This window comes from Trichoderma asperellum, chromosome 7 (assembly GCF_020647865.1).
Source record: "Trichoderma asperellum chromosome 7, complete sequence".
Taxonomy (NCBI): Eukaryota; Fungi; Ascomycota; class Sordariomycetes; order Hypocreales; family Hypocreaceae; genus Trichoderma; species Trichoderma asperellum.
In genome coordinates, this window is record NC_089421.1 from 709,249 (window position 1) to 727,597 (window position 18,349).

At 47.0% G+C, this 18,349-nt stretch overlaps 8 protein-coding genes across 9 annotated transcripts; 2 read left to right on the top strand and 6 right to left on the bottom strand.

Moving 5' to 3' along the window:
• Window positions 1–185: 185 nt before the first annotated feature.
• On the top strand, window positions 186–2,304 carry TrAFT101_011002 (uncharacterized protein). Of its 2 annotated transcripts, XM_024908768.2 has the most exons (2): window positions 186–504; window positions 591–2,304. In XM_024908768.2, exons 1-2 carry the CDS (start codon window positions 401–403, stop codon window positions 2,185–2,187), a joined length of 1,701 nt encoding a protein of 566 aa, XP_024756945.2. In that variant the 5' UTR covers window positions 186–400; the 3' UTR covers window positions 2,188–2,304. The 2 variants fall into 2 exon arrangements, with proteins under 2 accessions (XP_024756945.2, XP_065985253.1); XM_066129123.1 differs by having other exon boundaries at window positions 186–2,304.
• A 1,261-nt stretch (window positions 2,305–3,565) lies between these two features.
• TrAFT101_011003 (uncharacterized protein) lies at window positions 3,566–3,733 on the top strand (the record flags this gene model as incomplete). The annotated part of the gene is made up of 1 exon (XM_066129124.1): window positions 3,566–3,733. One exon carries the CDS (start codon window positions 3,566–3,568, stop codon window positions 3,731–3,733), a length of 168 nt encoding a protein of 55 aa, XP_065985254.1.
• Window positions 3,734–4,516: 783 nt separating this feature from the next.
• On the bottom strand, window positions 4,517–4,939 carry TrAFT101_011004 (uncharacterized protein; the record flags this gene model as incomplete). The annotated part of the gene is made up of 1 exon (XM_066129125.1): window positions 4,517–4,939. The coding sequence occupies one exon, from the start codon at window positions 4,937–4,939 to the stop codon at window positions 4,517–4,519; it is 423 nt and encodes a 140-aa protein (XP_065985255.1).
• Window positions 4,940–5,230: 291 nt separating this feature from the next.
• Window positions 5,231–5,755, bottom strand: TrAFT101_011005 (uncharacterized protein; the record flags this gene model as incomplete). The annotated part of the gene is made up of 1 exon (XM_066129126.1): window positions 5,231–5,755. The coding sequence occupies one exon, from the start codon at window positions 5,753–5,755 to the stop codon at window positions 5,231–5,233; it is 525 nt and encodes a 174-aa protein (XP_065985256.1).
• A 252-nt stretch (window positions 5,756–6,007) lies between these two features.
• Window positions 6,008–9,955, bottom strand: TrAFT101_011006 (putative NRPS-like protein biosynthetic cluster). Its single transcript, XM_024908769.2, has one exon. It carries the CDS (start codon window positions 9,861–9,863, stop codon window positions 6,381–6,383), a length of 3,483 nt encoding a protein of 1,160 aa, XP_024756948.2. The 5' UTR covers window positions 9,864–9,955; the 3' UTR covers window positions 6,008–6,380.
• Window positions 9,956–10,976: 1,021 nt separating this feature from the next.
• TrAFT101_011007 (putative secondary metabolism biosynthetic enzyme) lies at window positions 10,977–12,659 on the bottom strand. Its single transcript, XM_024905496.2, has 3 exons — window positions 12,268–12,659; window positions 12,078–12,211; window positions 10,977–12,015 (listed from the first exon to the last, which is right to left on the bottom strand). Exons 1-3 carry the CDS (start codon window positions 12,498–12,500, stop codon window positions 11,051–11,053), a joined length of 1,332 nt encoding a protein of 443 aa, XP_024756949.2. The 5' UTR covers window positions 12,501–12,659; the 3' UTR covers window positions 10,977–11,050.
• A 446-nt stretch (window positions 12,660–13,105) lies between these two features.
• On the bottom strand, window positions 13,106–15,069 carry TrAFT101_011008 (uncharacterized protein). Its single transcript, XM_024902776.2, has 3 exons — window positions 14,452–15,069; window positions 14,272–14,398; window positions 13,106–14,220 (listed from the first exon to the last, which is right to left on the bottom strand). The coding sequence occupies exons 1-3, from the start codon at window positions 14,572–14,574 to the stop codon at window positions 13,268–13,270; spliced, it is 1,203 nt and encodes a 400-aa protein (XP_024756950.1). The 5' UTR covers window positions 14,575–15,069; the 3' UTR covers window positions 13,106–13,267.
• A 256-nt stretch (window positions 15,070–15,325) lies between these two features.
• Window positions 15,326–17,861, bottom strand: TrAFT101_011009 (uncharacterized protein; the record flags this gene model as incomplete). Its single annotated transcript, XM_024900972.2, has 7 exons — window positions 15,326–15,888; window positions 15,956–16,087; window positions 16,151–16,314; window positions 16,381–17,246; window positions 17,321–17,563; window positions 17,748–17,791; window positions 17,843–17,861. 7 exons carry the CDS (start codon window positions 17,859–17,861, stop codon window positions 15,740–15,742), a joined length of 1,617 nt encoding a protein of 538 aa, XP_024756951.2. The 3' UTR covers window positions 15,326–15,739.
• Between the last annotated feature and the right edge of the window lie 488 nt (window positions 17,862–18,349).

Here is an 18,349-nt window from a genome sequence, read left to right on the forward strand (position 1 = left end):
TGCGACGTTGGATCCCGTGTGCAGTGCACTGTTCACCCTGACGAGCTCCTTCGTTCGCCCCGCTTGTACGAACTGGCCAATTAACATCCATCATGATACTCACTAATCTCTATTACGATTCATCCCCTCGAGCTATTCGGCCTTCTTCCATTCCTTTATATAATGTCCATCTTTTCTCGTTAAAGTGATCCTTCGCAAAAGATGTGGGCGATGGCTTCCCCGCTGCTGTACGAACAGACTAATAGACGACCCTCTTCGTATTCGATCGATACCTGGTATAATTTGCTTGAAAACGCCATTGCGGCATGCAACTAGCCACTTTAGGGTCGTAGTGGTCCTAGGATTGCCTTCTGCTTGAAACGACGCCTACCGCAATTATTGGTCAGCTAACATCATCGTGATGAGCGGGATTGCGAAAGAAAACACCAAGGCGGCCAATCAAGCTTGGAGAAGAAAGCCTCGGAAGTTCGCTCCAAAGTCAAGACTGGGATGTAAGACTTGCAAGTGAGTCTAGACCCCGTGTATTGCTACTTTGCGATCAACTGTGTACAGACTCACAAGGTAACACTCAACCTCGATGCACCTCCCAGGATAAGACGAATCAAATGCGATCTTTCTCGGCCTTCATGCTTGAAATGCCAGTCCACAGGTCGCATCTGTGACGGCTACAGCGAAATGCTCCGCGAGATTGAATCAAATTATTCTCACAACGGCATGACCCACGAAGCGGATAGAGGCACCACGACCAGTGCGAATCATCCAGAAGAATGTTATGCGAAACACCATGGCCTCATTTCGCAGAATCTCAGACCCTTTATGATCTTACCAGTGACCGGGTCAGGCCAAAGAGAGGCAATGGATTTTTTTGAGTATACTTCGATCAAGCATCTAAATGAATACCGCCCTAGTGAACCATGGCGGAAAAGTCTCCTGTTCTTCTCCCAAACGGTACCATCAGTGCGGTATGCTGCTATCGCAGTGGCCTTGGCCAACCGAAACTACCTGAATCGCGGTTCTAGCGACCATTTGCACCAACCGCCATTCTCGAATGACTGGCTACCACATGAGGTTCCCTTGCTTTACTATAATCGAGCCATCCAACTTCTTCTGAAGCATGAGAGCGGAGACAGCGACGATACGACAGCTATCACACTTTTGGTCTGCTATCTCTTCATCTGCTTTGATCAGCTGGCGGGCAACTACGTACAAGCAATGAAGCACCTACGCGGAGGTGTTGAGCTCTCACGAAACATTCACAAGGCTATACTGAATAACAACAATACATATGACGATACCAAGGCCTTAGGGGTTCACGCACTTATTTGCCAGGTAACAAGACAGATCCACTGTCTTGATATGCAGGCCGTAGCGTTTCTGGTTGACTGGACTCCCGCCGATATCCAAGAAACACTCATATCCCAGCTTGCATGCCCCAACAGTGCCTTTCAGTCTCTCGACCAAGCCGCTGACCACCTACAGAGCCTCGTCGCTCGTGTAATGAGTCTACGCAATACGGTGCAGCAAATGCCCTTAACGGGCAAGATACCCCTGCCACCTTCGTCAACCAAGCATATAGTTCTTAGGCAGTTGGAAACGTGGTCGAGTCTCTTCGAAAACATGCTGCAACATGGCAGCTCCTATGAGACAGACCCTGAGAGTAATCCGCTTATCTCACTGCTACGCCTACAACATACTATCGCATGGACTTTCCTCAGTAGTTCCGGACCTGGCAGGGAAATAGAATACGACAACTTTTTGACTCAGTTCCAGCAATGCGTGGCGTTGGCAGGTGACTTAGCGGCAGTGCATGAGCGATATTCGGGGTCGTTAAAGCCGACATACACGCCGGAAATTGGAATTATCCCAGTGCTGTATATAATCGCGGCCAAATGCCGGCATCCTGTGGTCCGGCGCGAGGCCGTGGGTATTTTGAGGCGGCAACCGATACGGGAGGCGGTTTGGGATAGCCTCGTTGTTGCCAGGGTCGTTGAAAGGATAATAGAAATTGAGGAGGGTGGGATTGAGAAGTGGGAAATGTCACAGAGTATGGAACAGATTGCTGTGCGGCAGAGGATCGAGGCGGTGTCTTGGGTACATGTCGTCGGTGGACAGTCTGCGGGCAAAGTCGATATGAGGTATACGTTCTGCGGGCGGGAGGAACTGCATATCGAGTCTCTCATGATATAATAAGCTCGGTGATTAATAAAATAGTCAAATTTTTAGTTATAGAACACACATTACACCGAAACAATTTACTCTGGTATTGAGTACTACCTCAGTGAATGAGTCGATACAGACAATACATGTAACCCATTATACAATTATTATCCTGAAGTGACAAACTCATTTGACTTCTCCACCATTTGCCAACTAGCCACAGCATCGTTGAAGAGGCATTGTCACCTTGCGCAACATAGCTTTCCTCCATTTCGCTGGGGGTTCACTCCGATTTACCCCCAAGATACCATAACACAGCATCAGCATAATCTGCTCCCGCTTAATCATTAACATCGCACTGCCATTTTCGAGCTGCCACAATATCGAAACACATCTTCTGAATATCATTTTGCCCCACCGGTAACTTTATTCTGCATATTTCATGTTCCAGAACATCACCAAAGCAAAGGTCCAGGAGCATAATACCTAAATGATCAAGTGTGTCGGCAAATTCAAGGTTTTTGTCTTGTTTAAGTGGAAATCTAAAGTTTTAGCTTATGTGAGGTTGGTCAATTTAATATAAGCCGCTTTTAAATTGCCATAGAGAAAAAGAATATCAACACTTTTAAGGGATAATGGTATCTAAGGGGAGCCCAACATGTGAAGATATATTAAAGCGATGAATAATAATAATGTACATCTCTGCAAGAGCATAAATAGTTTATGTATTCCGTCTCAAAGTATCTAGTCGAGAGTCACCGAAGAAATTAACTTAATGCTTGAGCCCTTCTTTTGAGAAACATGCTTTCAGTCTCTTTCTTATGTTCAGTGCTTGCTGCTAATAGTAAGGATCAATTTCTCTGTTAGAAGTATTAATGTGATTTTTCTTACAGAGTTATTAAGCAGTTTCTATGCCTATTCTGAGTCAATGTCAAACGTTCTATTTATTTCGTCCAAAACGCGTCTGATATTCTATATATATCGCAGATAAAGCTCACTGAAACCCTAAAGGCGTTCCTCAAGAAGGTCTGCAACAGAGCTGTCGCGCCAGCAATCGCCTCCTAGTGTCATAAGCAACTTTATGATCATGTCTTCATCTACTATAAAGGGATCTAGGAGTTTTCTCAATGTATCTATAAATAACAGTTTACAAATATCCAACTCATTCATCCAATTTTTATATTCATTCTGAATCGTGAAAAGAAGGCCATGATAGTCTGAATAGAAGCTTACGAAAGGGCGCAGGGAAAGACTTACCTACAACCTTTGGCAGTGGACATTTGCAAGACCTGAAGATGAAAGCTAAGAAGCTAGGAGCGGCAGCTGATATCCTAGGGCAAAGAGGAGATTACGTGGAGATAACAGAAACGCAATAATCCAAATCGCAGAATCGCATGATATCCAAATCATGAAACTTCTTGAGGGCCAGTATGAAGGCCAAATTCACGTCACCGAGAAGATTTTGATGGCAGCAGCGAGGAATGACAGCAGTGGCGAGGCAATTATGGAACTCCTTCTTGGCCAGCATAGCGATAAAATCCTTACTACCGAGGAGATGATGAAGACGCAGCGCTGAATAGAACATGTGGCTTGGTGGTGACGAAACTACTTCTCAGTTGTTGTGGAGATCAGGCCCCTGTTACAGAAGGTGTGGTAAGGTGCTTGAATCGGCTATTACAGCGACGTAAACCTCGCCTTTGGCACTGGAAGCTTCTTCGTCCCACTGGTGCTGGAAGCAACCCTCTCTATATTTGGAAGGCCTGGGAGCGGTATCTGAATGTGGTATGAACCACAGTAGGCAGCATGGAAGCTGATGTTCCCACAGCCCGGCGAGATATCTGTTGTTCGACCAGAACTCCGCAAAATACCCCGCGATGCCTGAGAGGGCATTGAGCCGATCGCAAAGATGTGCTTTAGAGCCCCCTTTTCTCCTTTCTTTGACGGAGATCTGCGGTAGGCTTGACAACTTCGGGGTAAAGATACGATCTGGGAGTCGTGGGAAGCCGTCCTGACCATCAGCCATGTTCTGATTGCTACTGAAATTCCTGTGGCCCATCTGGCACTGATATTGAAGGGTATGGCTGCAGTACCAGAGCGCTCGCGCAGATAGGACCCTCTCTTCCAGATACTATGCTCGTGTATTGACCGGTTTTTTTGGGCCTTCATTGAATGGCTTGCACCCATATGGTTTCAATACTGGCCCCCGACAGCGAAATGGGAGCCTGTATGGAGAGTTGTATAGGTTCCAGGGACTAAAGAAACCCTTATTGACTCTGACAGTATTAGCAGCGATGCTTATATTGTGTGTAGAAGCAGCTGGACTGAGCCATGAGATATAGACGCAAATGTCGAAAATCGTCTAAAAAAGGGGCATTGCACCGTATACTTCTCTAAGCTGTTCCCAAGTGACACTCTGTCCATAGATAAGCTTTGCAACCATCTGGCCAGCCCAAAGACTCCCCCTTGGTGAAGCCATGTACTGACGATGGGTGATCTCTGCACTCCTAGAAGCCATGTAGGCGGAAAGGGGCGTAACATTCGAGCTCAATAGTGAGTCCATCTCCGGATAATCCAAAGGCGGCCTCTTTTCTTGATTTCTTTCCATTTCCCTTATCGACTCCACAATAAGATTCTTGAACTCGACAATAGGCTTATTTTCCTCATCTGATAACCCCGGAAAGATGACTAATTCCGGGCAGGCTGACAGCTGCTCGAGAGGACCTGCTTGCGCGTGACTCCAGTCAATAATCCCAACCAGATTGTACTCGTTGTCAAAAAGCATATTGCCAAAATGCAAATCAAGATGGCAGAGGGGAAAGGGACCTCGGACTCTATCCTCAATGATGATATGCGTTAGGGCTGTTTTCAATACCCAACAAGCTGTCAGCCAGTCTGGGCCATCTGGATGCATGGAAAGAATTTCCCGGTTTTCGCTCTGCCTCTGATTGTAGAAATATTCTAATGAAGTTTCTAGAGGGCCAGGCGAGGAATGCCAGGCCATGGCCACTATTTTAACAGGCTGATCAACGTTCTCTCCGCACCAAAGGCGCCCGATGCGACTGAACGTCAGCTTCTAAAGCCCTGAAAAAAGATTTGCAAGCTGTTGGGCCACTTTGACCCGATATTGGAGGGGTATAGTGGTTGCTAGCCCATTGGGAAGGATACGGCCACTTAGGTACTCCATTATGATGTACGGGTAACCAAAAAGTTGGTCCGCGGATGCCTCGATTTCGAAGACATGAGGTATTGGGATAGTAGTATTTTTATGGATCATCTTCATTGTAGCAATCTCACTGAGCATTGGGATTCTGTCGCCGTCATCGAAATCTTGATACGGGATACGAGCAATCCAGCACACGTCGTCTGAAAACGCAAGCTCCAGAACCACGTTGCTGAAACCAGATGTAAAATGAGTCAAGTTGATATCGCACTCCAAATTTGGGGGTAGGTTCGCTTGGTGTTTTTTCCGCGACTCTATTGCACGCGCCTTCAAATGTTCAAAATTTGCTGAAGAGAGGAGAAGCTGGATTCGCTTATGTTTATCTGAATCTGGGCTCAGGCTTGCAAAACCCTCCCAGCCATTGTTTGGTCTCTCCATCTTGCCAGACAACCTCAACCGATGGCAATATTCTGAAAAAAGTTTCAAAGAACTGAAACAGTAAGAGAAAATCGGAAATCAAGGATTGTGTGGGTAGTGGAGGAAATGACGGTGAGGATCATTTGCGGAGGTGCTTTGACAACGCAATGGTAGGGCAAAGACATGTGACCGCGGTGGAATCCGACAGCCAACCAACCAAGTAGGTTATGTAAATATATGAGATCACTTGAATATTTATCTGTACTCTAGGTTATGGGATTGTCGGCCTGGCGTTGTGCCATAGTCGACTATTTTTTTTTTGGCTGCCCAAGTGATCTCTACGTGAAGCTTACTTAGGCTTAATCACTAATGATAGCTAAATGGCACACGACTGGTACCCCCAAAAAGATGTATTTGCTATGAAATACATGTATATTTGCCAGACTACAAATATAACGGTTAGCTAGCTAAGAGCTCATTCCACTTGCCCAAAGTTTTGCTGACCCGGCCCTCTGTTTACTTGGCGCTGGCCGCCGCTTCTCTCGGATCCGGCTGGACCCGCTTCAGTTGCCTGTTGCCGATACCGAAGCCATGTAAGTCAAGTCAACCGCTCCACTCCCTCAACCAAGCCCAAGGGAAAGTCTACTCAGCTCCAGTCCGTCAATTTGGATCGGTTGATAATTGGATGGTGAAGTTTGCCTTGGACTACTGCCCTCTTTTTTGCTAGATGATGGTGCTCATCGTCGTCTGTAAAACTGTCGCTGCTGTCGTTTTCTGGATGCATACCATTCACATATGAAGGGTTTATAGATACCTCCTTGAACGGAAGGAAGATGAATTGGATATTGCAGAGGTACTCTACACAGCGACGGACCGCCGCTTCAACCTCGTTCAGGGTACCGGATGCTTCCATTGACCTAAGCCTAACTTCTTTAGCCGGCGTCCTACTGCCAAGGCTCGGCCCCAAATGCTGCTGTATGCTCCATAGGGGGTGGGCTTCCTGGTCTCGCTCAAGATCAGCATTGGCTTGGCCAATCCACGAATCCCAGTCCAGTTGTTTTAGAGAAATCTGAGCTTGTGACTGGATGGCATGCCAGAAGCGGTGTACTGGCAAACCGCGGCTCAGGTCATCAAATATCACAGTGGAGTTGACGGTTCTATTCTCGCGAGCATCCTCGTGGCTGGGACTAGAGCAACCACTGTGTATAGACCTAGGGGGCGTAATAGGCCCAGGGGAAGCATTGAATGCCCGTAGCAGCGCTTGGTAAGTTATGTGTTTTGCGACATAGGTGACCTCTGCTATGTCCAGCCAGTAGTCTGGCGGGTCAGAAGGAAAGGATCCCATGCGGACGGCTCCAGCAACCAGCTTCCAGATAAAGTCATCGGTGTTGGAGAGGCCAGACACCTCATCGCCAATGATGTAACCAGGTTTGATGACCATAAAGGTGCGACTCAATTCCTCATTGTTCGTGTGGACCATTTCGTTGCACAGGCGGCCCGCAGCCAAGGTTAGTTGTTCCGACACATACTTGGTCTGGCTGTATCCTTCAGACCCGTTGAGAGTCTGTTGATAGTCTGCTTCTGACTGACCTGGGCCTTGCTTGATGCCGCCAGAGATGAAGATAAAGGTTCGGAGGCGCTGGGATTGGAGAGCAACCTCTAGTAAATGGAATGTTGAGATGACATTTGCTCTCTCCAGGACATCGTAGTCAGCACCATAATGGACAACAGCACCGTTATGAATGATTGTGTCAATATTGGACATCTCGATCCATTGTTCTTCTTGAAGACCCAACTGTGGTTGGGCCAAGTTCCCTACCCAGACTTCGATGCGACAGAATGCACTCTTCTGCCACCAGCCTGCAGTAATCGCTACTTCACGAACCCGTTCTCTTGCTATACCAATATCTGCTGCGCGTACTATTACAACAATCTTGCTCACTTGGTGGTTGTTGAATAGCTCGCCCAAGATATGTGTCCCCAGATACCCAGTCGCACCCGTTAGTAATACTTGGGAGCCTCGAGTTCCTAGAGAATGCGACGTTGGAGCGTTTATGGATACATTTCCAAGGCTTGCTACCCAAGATTCCAGAATAGTAGCTATATCCATCTGCGGCCCATCGACTGTCTGCCCACTTTCGTGCTGCTCCAGCAGTGTTGCGAGATATTGGATCGTAGTCTCCCGGCGTAAGAGCTGCGGGACTGTGGTGGGCAAGTTGAATTCTGTCTTTAATGCCTTGGAGAGGAGAATGGCACGAAGAGAGTCTCCGCCACATTGAAGAAAGCTCATGTTTGTGTGAACAGTGGCCGCGTCCATTCCTAGCACTTCTGCCCAGAGTCTCTGAAGCGCCAACTCAGTGCCATTATGGGGTAAAATATAGTCTTCCTGTGGAAACGTACGGCATGCCAGCAAGTCATGACTAGATATCTGCAATGCTAAAGAGCGCAAAAGCCTTCTGTTAACTTTTCCGGAAGGAGTGAATGGCATTTCAGACAATTGGAAATACAGGGACGGCACCATATAGTCAGGAAGTACTGCCCGTAACGCACGATCAATTTCTGCTTGAAGGCCCTGCAACAGTGTGTCAGGCGCATAGAGATTGATGCATGGTAGGCTTGTTGACTTGGTTAGATGTTTCTGCGGCAAGCACTGGGGTTGAAGATTGAGCTGGCGTTCCACGTATAAAAAGCAAGAAACGCTGGCATTTTCACTACCTTGGCTGGGTATTATCGCCTCAACAACTAACTCTTTTACTCGGACGGGCGATCCCAGATCTCCTGACCGAAGGCAGTTCCAGATATGAAACTCGACTGCGCTCAGATCAACACGTTGGCCACGTATTTTGACCATGGTATCCTTACGGCCGATATAGTCAAGCGTCCAGTCTCGATTGTTTCGTACAAGATCACCAGTCCTATACAGTCTGCCCCGTCGACCAGCAACACGGCCATGGCCATCAGTTAGCCATGCTGGGTCAACAACAAAGGCTGCCTCTGTTTGCTGTGGAGCATTCAGATACCCCAATGTCAGCATCGGACTTTCCACTAATAATTCTCCCACCTCACCGAATGCACAGAGAACATCCGAGTCCTCAGATTGGACCACCCAGCAGTTCCCAGGATGCCGAGAACTTATCTGAGAAGATGCCCAGTTCTCTTCAACCAAGGGGGTAAGGGAAACGACGGGACACTCAGTTGCGCCGTACCAACTAAATAGAGAAATACCCATGTCAAACAAGGGGCTAATTCTTGATGTAAGTGCCTCACCCGTTAACACAGCTACTTCAATTGGCGTCGAGACAACGGCTTCAGCCAACACGGACATCATGACAGAGGGCGTGGTACAAATAAAATTTGCCTTCATCCTTTGGATAGCTGCGACGAGGTTGTTTAGTCTCTCCGCTTCTGAAGGAATACAGAGACATCCGCCAGCTACCAGAGTCATAAAAATCTCATGCAGGCTTACATCAAATGAGTAAGAGGAAAATTGGAAAAGCCGAGAGCCCTGGCCAAGTTGGAGGATTTGCGATCCGTATGCTGCAGAGGTTGAGATGCATTCTGGGCCGAGCATTACACCTTTTGGCGATCCGGTGCTGCCTGATGTAAACACAATGGCTGCAACTTTTGCAGATGCCTTCCCAGTAGTCTGCTCTGGGCCACTCAACGACCGGTCTTCAAGGCCGAATCTGTCCACAGCAAGAGCTGGTACTGCTGTACTGACTGCTATTGTGTCCTCCGATGTTGTAAGGATGCAAGGTGGATCCAGGATGTCCAGAATTTGGGCAAGCCTAGCCGTTGGCGTAGCAATATCTAGAGGAGCTATTCCCCAGCCTCCAAGCAGAGCCCCGACCATGGCTATGGGCATCCATTTTGATTTGCTCATCACGATTGGCAGTACCTTGCCAGAGCGTGGATACACATGTTGAGATAGGTGATTGGCTAGATTTGACGCCAGATGCATGAATTGTCCATAGGTGTAATCTCCATCCCAGGCAGCAATAGCTGGCTGATTACTCTGCAGGCTTGCACGCCGGGCAATGAGCTCTTGGACGGTTCTGGAAATCGTATTGGGAACTTGAGCATTCCGTGCCCATAGTTTGGAAAGATCTGATGTTGTAAGTGAGGACATTATTGTAAAAAAGAAGATTAGTAAATATTAAACGTTAGATATTCTCTATATATTCATGTATCTTTTAATAAACAAAGTACGACTGTTCATGGTTAGGTAAAGGGATTATATATACATATATTTACTGTAAGGATTATTGTAGTATTCCCTAGGGTCCCCCAATCCTATATACATGTACGTAAGTCAGTTGGCATTCGGTGCAACTCCACTTAGTGTTATTACAAGGAGGTTTTAAATAATAACATCTTTGAAAAGTCCCTAGTCTTACAATTATTTATAATTAATACAAGAGAAAGTAAGACAACAGTACTTAAACACATACATATATGTATTTACTGAAAATACCAATGGAGCAACTGACATCATTGTTAAGGGACTCGAAATGCTAGTAAGCGCGAAATCCATCATAACTTGCTTTGTGACCTGGAAGTGACACGACGACAAAGGCTTCCGTTATGCACTTCTTAATGCGATACCTTGATGTTGTATTGACGTGATCCCGTCCATTTCCTGAAAGGCTGGTTACTACTGTGCACCCATAAATATATGTCAAGTTAATCTGACTAATAACGCTTATGAGTGCTCGGATGATAATGTCTCGCCCGGACGATAATGTGTCTAAGACACTGAAGGATATGACTCTTGAAACAGGGGGGCAAATCGGCATTTCTCGTTTTTTTCTCAAAGCTGAAACAGATTAGGCCATGTTGGATGTCTTGAAATACTTGGCTTAGGTTGGCTGTGCGTGTCTATTAGTCGTATCCTAGTTCATAGCTACATGTTCTCTTCACTTCTAATCATATCCAAAACGAATGTGGTTTAATGCTCTATCGTTGTGAACCGATGGGGCAAGGACTCTTTCTAAGAAAGATAGGTTTCCAAGATACTGATTGACCACGTTCTTTCGTACACATTGAAAGGGGAGGACAAACGCGGGAAGTTAGATGTATATGTACTAATTGGGGGTGCTACGTGTCTCATTGGCTGCAAATAAAACTACGTCTAACCAACGATGTTTGCATATAGTAGAGGTCTATCATTTGGAAAATAAATAAATACACAACTGTATACGAATCTCTGCATATGGGAACTACCGTTGAGGTAGTACGATGACGGAGGAGCTGCACAGTCTCACATTCTTACCAAACATCTCTATTACAAGCGTTAAGCACTAGGTCTACCTGCTGTTAATTACAAGTGGAGATTACCTCCTCCAGCTCATTACACAATGCTAGAACCTCGCTCACCGTGTTATAGTGAACAAAGCTGGCTCGAATAATCCCGTCGCTGTGAGGCCGCAGAACATCAAATGTTGCTCGCGGTGCCCAACCATCACCCCATAAGAGCCGGAATTTGTCACGAACATGAATCTGCATCACAACATCACTAGACTTGCGTCCAAGTACCTCGAATATCACAATTGACACGCGTTGACTTGGATCTGCAGTACGCTTTCCAAACACTCGGTAGACCGTGGGCCGGCTGAGCAAGTAGTCCAAAAAGACTTTAGTCAGGACTGTCTCCTGCTGGATGATGGCGTCCCACCCAAGATTGCCCAAATACTTGGATATGGGGCCACACATTGCTTCCAGCTCGTAGCAAACATTGCCCAAGTGAAGTTTGCCGTCAAGGCTGGAGTGGTCGAGGAAGTAATGGTTGATGCTGCTCATGTAACGGTCTTGTGCGCGGCGGTGTGCGTATAACTGCGCCAGGTGTGGACCAAAGACTTTGTACCAGCTGAAGCAGTAGAAATCCACGTCAAGTGCTTTGACGTCAACGGGACGATGGGGAGCCCAGGCGACTCCGTCCACAGCAATCATGCAGCCGGGGATGGTATGAACAAGGTCGGCCAGCTCCCGAATCGGATGGATTGTTCCAACCACATTGGAGACGTGGTTACAAGTAACGAGGCGTGTTTTGGGAGTCAGAAGAGGCTTGAGTGACTCAACCGTCAGGCAAGGGCTATCAGTCTCGTCTTGTGACGGTGTCCACCATTTAATGGTGATGCCCAGATTTCGGGCGAGAAGGACCCATGAAGCTGCAGCCGCTTCATGACACAGGGTAGAGCAGACCATTTCGGCGTCTGTGTTGAGATATGGTTGTATGGACTGACTTAACAGCCGCATCAAAGCAGTTGTGGACGGTCCGAAGGCTGATATAGAACGCTTGGTGAGCATAGATTCACAGGGAGTCATTGATAAAATGCAAACATACCAATCTCCGACGGCTCAGCATTGATGAAAGCCGCACACTCGTTCCAATTCTCGGCATATTCGGCTTGTGCCGCGTCACTTCGAGGGTCTCCGTCTCCACGGTCAAGTGGCATAGCATTCATGCGATCACTCGCTCTGTTCCATTAATTAGTACCCATTGCGTAATTCCAAAGGCTAGTTTAGAAACTTACGCCGTGACAGCATCCCGCAGTATCACAGTCCCTGACGCATTGTTGAACAGAACAGTCTCCCCGCTGCTGAGAATGGGAAAGTGAGATCGGACTTGTTCCGTGTCAATCGCATCACGAATAGTCTCGCTAGGATTGGCAGCTCCATTGCTGTATTTCGTGGCTTCCGTTGCGGTCTTCCCGTTAAGATGATGGGAGGCACATTCGCCGTTTTCCGTCGTGATACTAGGTGACATGTTGGATGGAAAGGATGAACTAAATAGTAATGGAGTATGGGATGGTAATAAATAGAGAGCAAGGCGTGGGCTGAAACGGACAGCGGAGTATTATATATTTATACTATACTAGGAACTGAACCTTCCGGTCCCAATGCAACATCATTCACACAAGTCTCAATTTTTGTCCGTTCGCAAGGGAGACTTATTTCCTCCCCCTGAATATAAAAAAATAATACTTTATACTAAAGGCTTATGTAGCCCCTGAGAATCCGTGCGTACTTGGCCTGATTCATCAACTACTACCCCCAAGCAATACGTTTTAGTATTACATCAGCCAGCGCTGGATTGGTCCAAGAGATGTCTCGCTTTCTTGAAAATTATCCGGTCGGGGTTTGGCGACATCTAAGTAGTCAAACAGGGGCAGAAACTGAGGTCTTTCCACGGAAAGCCATGATTATGCGGTAAGAATGTAGACCATACGATGTTTCCCGGACTTAAGCGGCGAAGCGGATAGGCGTGTGCATCAAATGAGGGCTGTAGGTACCTGTATGGGCGCCATGTAGAAAACATTACTTTTGACGTATCATGAACCATTCTTCCCAGTCACCAGAACGGAACAGGGGATGAAAACAGACATAATTGTTTACACAAATCTGAAATAAAAATTACTTTCAAAACCCAATAGCTAAGCTCTCTTAGCTGTGCTTTCTGTATTCTAATAGCTAATTCTACCAATCTTACGCAGCCAGAAAGACAAAGTTTAAAAGTCAAAGGTCGTCTTGAAGTCAGTTCTGTCCATAGGTTGCGTGCAAATTCCATTGCAAATCCTCCATCGGATCCTTCAAGCTCGCTTGTGTCCCCGATTTACTCTTTTTTATCTCGTTTTGAACCATCATTGAGATGGATTCATATGCAAGATTTGCTGCCGCAAAAGCTGTATCACCTCCAGCGCTGTCATAGGCTGGAGTGACCTCTACGATATCCACGCCAACAACGTGAAGCTTGGATAACACAGTCATGACTCTCATCAGCTCACGAGACGACCAGCCACCCGTTTCAGGCGCCCCGGTTCCAGGGGCAAACGCCGGATCAAGCACGTCAATATCGATGCTGACATACACAGGCACATCCTCCCCGATTTTATCGTGAATCTTCTTGATGATGGCATTTGGGCCTTCATCATCCATCTCCTCGACAGAGATGCGCAGGAATCCGAGGGAATCATCGCTGTGGAAATCCTGCAGGCTCGAGACTCTGCCGTGAACGCCAGCGTGAACTAGATGGCCCGGGATCAGTAGGCCCTCTTGAGCGGCCTGCCAAAACACCGTGCCGTGGTGGATCTCAGAAGCCTGAGATTTCCAGGCCTTCCGTGGGTACGAGTCGGGATCCATCGTATCGATGTGTGCATCGAAATGGAGAAGCGCGACAGGCTCTTTTCGAACCCTATTTAGAGCCCGGAGCATGGGAAGCACAATAGAGTGGTCACCGCCAAGAAGCACAAGCCGTGGATGGCTCCATGGGCTCTTGTCTGATGTAGCGTGTGACATTAGCTCAGTTAAGGCTTCACCCATCTGCTCCATTGCTAGAACAGGGTCTATTGGAACGACGGGTATGTCGCCGCAGTCTAGAACCTTTGCCCATGATTCATATGGGTTGAAGTGAAGGCTGGGATGGAAGCTTCTCCCCGAGAGATGGCGTCCAGATGCCCATCGAATTGCCTTTGGTCCCTCACGAGTTCCTAGACTTTGTGAGCGATGTTTATGCTTTTCGGCTCAGAAGCAAACATTACCTGATCGGTATGTAGTAAGAGAATCGAAAGGGACGCCTACAATGGCGATATCAAATGCTTCGGAGCGATTGACCAAACATCGTGAGTGTGGGAGGTGGTTGAATGTCGAAATACCAGAGAATGCCCACTATTTCATCAAGCTTAGTTATCATCCCATCGATTGAGAACAAAAATACTCACGTCAGAACCCCATAGATCTTCAAGATTAGGCTCTGAAGATCCTCTCACAGACAAGGAAAGGACAGCTATGGTAAAGAGACCCACAAACAGGGATCGAAAAGAAGCTGTGACATGCAAACTCATCTTTACGGCTCATATCCAAACTGTGTCTATAGATCTTCTCCCAGATTGTCATCCTGTGCAGGCATGCTGGGTATTAATAGTTTTCGAGTAATATCTTTGTCCACCGAGGCGGATCTGTGGATCTTGATTCTTGCAATTTCGCTTCGTATTCTTCTCCCTTCCTCCTGCGAAGCTATGCAGTCTGTTAGTCCTAAAAATGAGACTTGGATGTATCCACTAAACACTACAGTTTACATGATCCGACCGGGGTTCGATATGGTGCTGTGGATGCCGTAACCATGTTTTGACCCATAAATAGGATCGTAAATTATAGCAGAAAGTCGCCTCAGATTGAATTAATTGTCAATTGATTTGCTGTTGCTACCACTGAGAAAGAACCTGTTAGTATTTGCTTGGTTAGACCAATTAGCCGACAACATTGATCACAGTCATCTCTCTAGCGGCGCTATATCTTATATCCTGTTGAATGAATATTGATTCGCGTCTAGTATGGTAGTTGAAGAGTTCTTATGGTAATTGGCTTTGGTAAATTCTGTATCTGAGTAATGTTTCTGCATTCGAGTAATGTCTAGAATAGGTTAGAAGGTATCTAGATTGACCTTGCTCGCATGTGATACTGCCACGCTCTGGCTTCCTGTAAGTTAATATGAGGTAGTTACCAAGGGACAAGCATAGATTCTGGCTTCATGGTGGCGGATAAGCTAAGCTAGGTTACAGGCGGTGTAATAATTACAAGTGAAGTGATATCTAAGTCAAGTTCAATTGTTATCTTAAGAAGATGCTATCTAACTTATTTAAAAAGATTTAAGAAGCAAACATATATATCCTGTCGTATATGATGGATCAGAACAGATAGATGCCAATTCACCTCAATGATTTTATGTTTATCTGGGAGTGCCTGCTTTATAGGACCATTGCCGCAACTTTAAGAGTCGGATCGTGGCAGCTATGCGTATAGTTTTTGAACCTACTAACTGGGATTCTCCATAGGGTCAAATGATTGTTGATGACCGTGATACCATTGCTACACCCGCTGAAATGAATCTGAACGTATTTCAAGAGTTGCATTGATAGACCAGGTTCCCGCTCTACAGGGACGGACAGACTTACATCTTTCCATTGTAGGAACGACAGCTGTCTATTCTACTGCGCTTCTAAGGGCCGTTCAAATCCTCATTGCGTGGCTTTCTGTGGCATGTAGATACTGATACCAGTCGTCGATAGGCGACAAAGATTCCAAGAGTTGACTCATGGGACGCTCAGTACTTTGGCAACCAAACTCATATTCCACGGGACAGCCTGTTGCATTCGAATCTAGCCAGCAGTTGTAAGTATTATGGCCTTGAGAGAACCAAATTTAGATGTGAAATAGCAAGCTCACCAAAGAACATAGCATCTTCATCTGCGCTTGGTACTGTTGATTCGGGCGGCGTCATGTTTTGCCCCGTCCGAACAGTGCAAGTGCCTGGGAATGAGTTCAACCGCATTGTTTCACGAGAGCCTTGGAACGTTTCTTCTGATTGGCACGTGTAAGCATGTCGGTGGGTATTCTTGAAAGCACTTTAACGGTGCTTACCACTGATGTGTCTCCGCTTCTTGGCTGTCATATCTCTCAGCGCCGATGCGATGTGATTTCCCAGCCTTGTAAGTTCTAAATCCACCACAAGCTTACTTATACCCAACTCCTTGAATTTAATCGCAGCTGCGTTCATTTGCTCTCTGGTGCATCTGGATGTGTATCTACATTGTTATCTGTCAGAATTTAGCCATGCTTCTGGGCGTTGAGATCTGGATGGTGAGACATACGCTGAGTGAGGCAAGTCCGAGGGCAGTGCGATAAGATATCCGAGATCTTCTGTTTCACCAAATGTTTTGCTCCACTCATGATACTTACAACCTTGGTCTACCCAGTTGAGACACTTGTTTGCGGCTTTTTGATTCTGGAAACGATTTGGAAACTCTTGGCAAAGCTTTTTGATCAGGTCAGAGCGCCTTTCTCGGACCCAGTGCGTGCCGGTGTGAAAACCAGCCTCCACAACATGGCTGTAAATGTTATAACACTCAAATCTGTGGTAGATCCTCATCAGATCCCGAATGTCAGTGTTTTCTTTCTTTGTGGCAAGGGCAGCTTCCCATCCCTGTCCATTTGGAAAAACTACTTTAGCTTCCTTGATTGCGCCAAGGAAACGTGCAGGATTTGTTTTGCAATTCTCCAAGAGTCGTTGAGTACTCGGAGTAAGTTTAATTTCAGCACATGCGGACAAACGGCTGCTGCCACAGCTGTCATGATCCACCCAGTCTTGGAACACGTTCGTGTCATGTTGGTACAAGGGGACGGTTGAGAGAACAGGCAACCCGGCAATGGCATTTGGGGTACATGAAGGCTGCTGACATGGAGCAGCTTGTTCTGAATAACACATACTGGTTGTACTCTGGTAGTTATGACTGTTCCCCTGTGATATCGAGGTTACTAATCCATCACCAGAGCAGGCGCCTCCATCCGCCGAAACCGAATGAGGAGAGGAGGGCCAATGGGTTTTCGAGAGCTGATGGCCGACTGAGTCTGAGCCACCCTCTCTCTCTGGCCATTGGCGGTGCTTGCGTCCAGTAGAAGGCGTTTTGGTGGATCTCTGCTGCCCCTTGGCGCCTGGTAGCCGATGGATGCCGGTTCTCTTGACAGGCTCGATTAGCTTATCACATGTAGGCAGTTCCATGATACATATGGGATGCACCGAGACGGACCAACCTTGTTCTGATACAGCCAGAAGAATAGACGATGTAAGGCTGAGATTTCGTTTGCTGAGAGGTGCTGGAAGCAACTTAACACTTGCGCTGCCGAGATTCGGTTCTCATTGGCACTGAGAAAACGACCGAGTTGGGCGAGCAGGTCTTGCAGATCAGAGTTTGAACGCGGCCCGGTCTGCATCCTCGTAGGCAACAAACTCGTACCAGGGAAGCCCAGATTAAACACGACCGGGAAGGGACGGGGCTGAGGAAGATGTTGTTATACCAACATGATGTGGCTTCATGTTTCAAATCCCTTGCATCAGTTCATCGTAGCCTGAGGCCTATTGTGACGGAGGCCCGAGCGCGGGATTACCCGCTCAATGGCGGCGGTGCGCCGTAAGTAGCGGGCTTCCTCTTGCCGAAATAGGCATTTTTGTAGGGCCTACGGAGTAGTCCTCGATCCGCTGCACATAATACAGCGATCGGCTGACTACAGGTAAGTTTTAGCGCTTAATCCACTGTAATATTGCGATCGGCTTACTAAGTGGACGAGCTGGCATTCTTTGCACCTTGGCCGCTCCATCAGAAGTGACCCCATGGGCCAATGCCTTTCGCCACAAGGTATCACAAAGATCCGGTAGCTTCAATGGAATGTTGTGAGTACGGAAAAAACCCTGTATTGCTGCAAATGCAAATTCTTTTAGTGTCATCTTATATTCTATTCCGCGCGTAGCGTGTGGTAGTCCATGAGGAACTAAATGTTATCTGTCTCCAATTATGAGCAAGATCGGAAATGGAGAAAGTCAAACAAGCAGAGCTTACATAAAAATATTCTCTCAATCGACTCAAAACTTGATTGCATCTTTTGTGGCTTGAAAGTCGTAATGGTTGGCTGAAGCTTTCGTCATATGTAGCAGCTCAGCTCTGCATGTCGACGCCAGTCACGATGACGGCATATGGAGTAGCGAGATTGGCATCAGGATCCAAGACATCGTTTGCGACGGCATCTATTCCGGCTAGAATGCGGTGATACGCTTCGCCGCAAGAC